Source organism: Dermacentor variabilis, chromosome 2 (genome assembly GCF_050947875.1).
Source record: "Dermacentor variabilis isolate Ectoservices chromosome 2, ASM5094787v1, whole genome shotgun sequence".
Lineage (NCBI taxonomy): Eukaryota > Metazoa > Arthropoda > Arachnida > Ixodida > Ixodidae > Dermacentor > Dermacentor variabilis.
The window spans coordinates 63,921,112-63,927,111 of record NC_134569.1 but is presented as its reverse complement, the minus strand read 5'-3'; the positions used below and the strand labels follow the sequence as shown (position 1 = coordinate 63,927,111).

The 6,000-nt window shown below is 49.8% G+C and overlaps 1 protein-coding gene across 5 annotated transcripts in view; it reads left to right on the top strand.

Annotated features, from left to right (window-relative positions):
• Schip1 (Schwannomin interacting protein 1) overlaps nt 1-6,000 on the top strand; it is a 138,980-nt gene that overhangs the window by 90,692 nt on the left and 42,288 nt on the right. For 3 of the 5 annotated variants that reach the window (XM_075680795.1, XM_075680799.1, XM_075680797.1), the window contains 3 exons: nt 2,270-2,334; nt 2,962-3,045; nt 4,592-5,641. In XM_075680795.1, the coding sequence (XP_075536910.1) occupies nt 2,270-2,334; nt 2,962-3,045; nt 4,592-5,641 (1,199 nt within the window). Of the gene's footprint in view, nt 1-1,598; nt 1,649-1,675; nt 1,803-2,269; nt 2,335-2,961; nt 3,046-4,591; nt 5,642-6,000 lie in introns of those variants that run through there. The other 2 variants (XM_075680796.1, XM_075680798.1) reach the window with 2 other exon arrangements.

Genomic DNA, 6,000 nt, shown 5'->3' with positions numbered 1-6,000 from the left:
GTGAGTGAGTGAGTGAGTGAGTGAGTGAGTGAGTGAGTGAGTGAGTGAGTGAGTGAGTGAGTGAGTGAGTGAGTGATACAAACTTATTCGGTCCATAATAGACGCGAGTAAACTCAACGTCACCTAGGCTAGGCTAGCAACGGGCTAGGCCCACTCGGGGACCATCAGGTCAAACCTGTCGGCCCTCTCGCGGGCCCTCTGGACTGCCAGGATTTAAGTGGGAAAAAAAATGTTTAGATGTATTGCTTCTTTGATTGCCTAAAGTCACTTTTGCTTTCCGACTAGCACTCGTGTTTTCGCTTGGAACACCCGGGAAGATCTCAGCGGCCCTAAGGGGTGTTCCTTTCTTTCCATCTACCGCTCCTCGAAAGCCGTGCGTTGAATGCCACGCGGTCGCGTACGGTCGCCCGTGGGAGAGCGATATATGCGTCCAGCCTCCTGTGGTGGCCCACACGCCGCGTCGGTCTGCTGCGGTCCAGTGATCGATGGCCATCCACTTGTCACGCGCCAAGGAGGGCGCCCGCCGCCACGTAGCCGCTCTTAGCAAGCGCGACAATATTTGGGCAAGCACAGATCATCTAAATGTCTGCCAGTGCATGTGTATGTGTGTGTGTGTGTGTGTGTGTGTGTGTGTGTGTGTGTGTGTGTGTGTGTGTGTGTGTGTGTGTGTGTGTGTGTGTGTGTGTGTGTGTGTGAACAGGGAGAAAACTTTCATCTCAGTACTACTTCCTTTTTATTCTTTTTGTCATATTCATTTCGCACTTCAAGCATAACTGGTTGCCCTAAGCGCAATTCTTTTATAGTGTGCCTATTCTAAGAGTGTTACCGAACATAATATATTCTTATTATTTTGTTCTTTCTTGTGTTATTTCTACCTCCTTTCGTTCTTCCTTCTCAGGCGTTCCGCAAACTTGCGAAGCCTTCCTAGTGCAAAGAATGCGTGGGCAAATAAAGTGTTTTTCACCACAAATTATCGTTTATGCCAGCATGCCGCTTATCTAACGACAGCCCGTGCATAGCACACCCGCGGAAGGCGTTCTTGGGCACATTGTGTGCGCGAAGAAGGTGACAACGAGCTCTGTCATGCGCGTCGCTGAACCGTTGTCCCGCCTGGAGACAGCCAGCTCAGCAGCGGTAGCTATGCCACAATGCCACCCCCCCCCCTCCCGCCCCGCAGTCCCAGACCGCCGCGTTGCTCGTGACGTCATCTAGTTTGCGCCGTCGCCATGGCTACGAAAGTCGGCCGGCTTTTGTCTCCTCGTTGCTCTCTTCTCGTTGCATTTCTCGTTTGTTCATTTGTTTTTCCTTTGTCTTGCGCGGAGCGCAGCTGATCGTCAACCTTTCGGGCATCACTCCTCTTTTCTGTCCGCTCCTGTACTCTTCGCATGCGTACGTTCTCTCGCATCTGTCTTGCTTCACCGCGTGCGGAGTTCGTCGTAGCGTACTTCTATTTTGATTCTTTTTTTTTGTTCTTTTTCTTGGAGCGCGCTTTGTTTCAGCGTTCTCGGGCGTGCGCTGTCAACCGGTGTGATATATCCCAGGCGACGCTGCATGCGCGGAGTGTCGCGTACGCTGTTCTCGCTTCTTTCTTAGCAAGTTCTCGCAAGGCTGCAGCAGCATGCGACAATTTTTGCAACGTCCGGCCTCGGTACGGTGCCGCCGGTGTGGTGGGCGGAGGCTGCCTAACGTCGACCAGGCACTCCGAGTAATGAAGACTAACAGCGAGCGGAGTTGACGTGGAAGGCCCGCTCTGATTGAAAATAACGATCATCTTCCATGAAGAACGGAAGTGATTGATTAGGGTGACCAAGAAACGGGATTTGCGCGATTATTTATTTCTTCGTCCGCCCTTTTGCCCTCACTTCTTGTCTGCGGAAGCAGCCCGTATAGTAACAGCGGAAAAGGGAACGCACTTATGGAATCGCAGAAGATGATTATACGGCGTATAATTTCTCCCTGTGGACTCAGCTGTGCACGGGGGCGTGTATGATCTCACATGTTTGTCACAATAGATAAAGGGCTTTTGATAATCACGTGACGGCCTCTGGCTCCCGCACCTTGCGCGTACGTGTGAGATTGGATGATTGAGCCGAGCAGTTGCAACAAGATCTGTAATCGAGATTGACACTGTCGAAAGTAGGCTCATGCCTTCTCTTCGTTCTAGGGCGCCTATGAGTAGACGGTTGTACCATGCGTTCTTCGCACTCTCAAGCAGTGCGTGCGACGAATGCGAATTCAAGTTGTTCAAATGTGTGCTTATGGTTTGCAGGACCTTGCCGCCATGAGGCTGAAACTGAATGTTCCGCTCCCGGAAGAAAAATGTCTCCTGCGCAGGTGAGTTTCACGCCACGTAACGTCGAGCTTAGACTACGCGTTGCGGTAACTCGCCTCATAAGCTCGCCTTCTCAGGTACAATGAGTTGGTTTAAAACGGCTGGTTCAGCCGTCTCCCTTAGAGCACCTAGACATTTGACAAATGTGTTGCGATAAGTTGAAACTTGGATATGTTGGGCCTTCGCTAATAGTTTATGGCTAATCTGAAAACTAATCTTATAATGTATGCCAAACAGACTTGGCGAAATCTGCCAGAGGTGTTGAACACAAGCGTGGAGGTAGTTATTATGTTATACGGTAGCATTGTACTCCTACGCACATTGTAACACTTGAACGCCTGTTCAATATCGCTTTGTTTTCGTTGGTGTGTTCGTCGCGACATTTGTCTGCAATATCAAAACGACGATATCACAACTGCTAACGCAGTTTTTGTATCTGTCAGAAAACCAACATCGAGCGGGCGATAGCAAGATAACGGTTCTGGTGCGGACACACTGCTCTTTTTTTTTTTTCGTTCTGAGGGGCAAGAAGGAAGAGGGCCTTAACTTCTACCATATAGGTTTTTTTGTCTTATAAAATTATTTTTGTAATGCAAACTGTATCTCATTCCTTGCCATTCTTTTGACAGCCGCCACGTCAGCCCCGGATATGAAGACCGACTGAGGTCCTACAGAGGTCTGTCAGAGCGCAAGTCCCCACCAAAAAACTTCTTGTGAGTAGTTGAAGAGAGTTTACTAAGCGTTTGTCAGAACCTGTAAGGTTATGCGTCAGTGAATCACGAAGAGATTTGTTACACAGTCAAACTTCGGCATACCGAACCTGGCTACATTCGATGTAGCCATATCCTGAATAAGTTTACAACAGTTACATGCACTCACATTGAGCTGTCCAATCCGTCAATTATAAGTGAAAACGGAAATTTCGCAACATTATTGCATCGTTTGCGGCTTGACAAATGATATAAGCAGTACTTTTTATATGCAGAATTGAATTGAATTCCGGAATTTTACGCGCCAAAAGCATGATTTGATTATAAGGCACGCCGTAGTGGGGGACTCCGAATTAATTTTGACCAGCAGGAGATCTTTAACGTGCCCCCAATGCTTGACACACAGGCGTTTTTGCATTTCCCCCCATCGAAATGTGGCGCCGCCGCGGCGGGAATTTGATCTCGCAAAACCATTATATGCAGATTACAACGCGTTATCAGCCAGAAGTGCCATTGCGTCCGCGCGGACGATATGTTTACCACGACATTCCAAAGTGCCCACGACACGCTAGATATTGCAAAGCGAAGAGTGAGATTATTTATTGTTGTTAGATTGTCAGTCAGGTCGCATAAAAAAAAGCGTGTTTTATAGTCAACAGCACTGTTACAAGAAAGTGCGTTTGTCGCATTGAATGAATAAAAGGAGGAAGACAATGAGCTTGTATTAAAGCACTGTGCCCGGGCCCACTATTATATATGTCTCAATGCAATTGATCATACGTGTGTCATACGCCCTTAGGTTTGTCATAGTATGTAGCGATCCTATTGGTGTTCTTAGACGCTCTTCAGTGTATTTCGGCGCTTTTAGTGCTACCCTTTTTTGCTTGCTCTGCGACGACAGCGTAGCCGGCACCATCTAGAGGCGTCAGAAGGTTTTTGTCTATTTTGTTCATTTGCCCCATAACGTGAAATTTCGATGAGGCACCGTCCGTGCAGGTTTGTCGATAAATTAGGGAAAGTTGCGAGCGAACTACCTCTTTCTTCGCTATCTCCTTTCTTCGTCTAATCCCTCGCCCCCTTTACTCCGTTCAGCGTAGTGAACCGGATATCTGTCTGGTTAACCTCCTTGCCTTCCCCTCTCTCTCTCTCTCTCTCTCTCTCTAGGCAACGTTGAAAAGGGGGCGCTTTCTCGTGCAGAGGCGTTCACTCGGAGCCACCTCTCGTGGTCAGAACACGTAGGACAAATCAACACACAATAACATTGGATGAACCAGATGCAGCTGTTTATACCTGCCACTTCCAAGCAATATCGTGCGTTGTTTTGTCGCCTAAGGCTCCAAGCACCGTTTACATGCAGCTGAAGATTACGGCAATTTGCGGTTATATAGTTCCCTCACGCAACAGTGGTAACTCCTTTGTTTGACGAGCTGTGCTCGGCACTTTTCTCTCAACACTGCTCACACGTGTACAACGGCAGTTATTTCTCTATGTCAAAGTTGCAACTGTAAAAAATATGGTTCGTTAGGTTAATCCAGCATTTTTTCTTCAGATTCCGAACCTCAGCATGGCCTCCGGAGCGCAGCGCCGCCTGCGACCTGGGATCGCCGGACGCCGAAAGCGTCCGTGCCATGTCCCTCTCGTCTTCTGAGCCGGAGGACAGGGACCTCTCGGACCAGGACAACGACGAGGAAGAGTTCGAGGACACTAGTCCGCTTCTGGCCGCCGCCAAGGCCAGCATACTGGCCGGTGACGATTACGGCTCGGGCTCAGAAAACTCTTCGGCCGCGTCGTCCTCTTCGGACGAAGAAGAGTCATCCGAGGAGAGCGGCGTCACCGAGATGAGCGATCAGACGATTCTGAACAAGAGAATCGAACCCAACAACAATTTCATCGACTCGGTGCTTCTGGGAAGTGCGGACACTCAGTTCATCAGCGGCCACGACGAAGTGGCCACGCGTTTCGTCACGGCCGAACCCGTCACCGCGCTCATGGCCAACGTGCTGTCGCTGAACGTGGGCTCTTCGCCGACGTCCGCCGACTACAATGACTTCAGTCCCATGAGCGAAGGGAGCAGCACGGCCTCTCTGGCATCGTCGCTGACGTCGTCGTTCATGACCGGAATGGCATCGATGACGTCTTCGACCATGTCTGTGGACTTGGTGAGCAACGCGAACCACTTCAGGGACGTCGCTTGGAAGCCCGAAGAGGGCTTTGTGATGGACAAGCTGAAGAAGACGGACGCCAACGTGCGCGAACGCGCGGCAGTGGAGGAATTCGCTGACCTGAACATGGTCGACAGTGGGGACCCGTTCTGCTCGGAAGAACTGACACCGGAGGCTGACGAGTTCTCCAGCCGAAGCGTCAGGAAACCGTACCGCGAAGAGGACATCAGACTTCTGCCGGACCTGCTGCCTCCTTTGAGGATACTGGAAGAGCGTGAAAATGCGCTGAACTCGGCCGCAGTCACCAAGGCCGAGATCGATCAGCAGAACGCGTCTCGGCGCAAGCACCTCCTGGAAGGCGGTGGTGGCGCCGATAAGCTTCCCTCTTACTGCGCAGCGCCAGACGAGGACCCCTTACTTTCGGATGACGTGTCGAGGTAAGTCTCCATGCAGATCTCAAACACATTTTCAAGTCTTACATCACTATACTACGTCAAAAAAGCAGCTCCGCGTGCTTTCACAAATCATCACAGTGTGTGATATAGATCAGAGAACTGTCGCTACGTCGACGACATCAGCAGTGTATTCTGTCTGCTTATATTAACCTCTTACTCCCCTTACCCCAGTGCAATGTAGTCAACCAAACTCAGTCCTGGTTAACTTCCCTGCCTTTGATTTATCCTTCTCTTCTTTTTCTCAAATCACCGCTCCTTCATTGTAAATACTGCTCAGGAGAAACAGTTATGACAAGTACAAACACCAATTTCTCGTTTTATGTTTTCTTTTTACTTCAAAC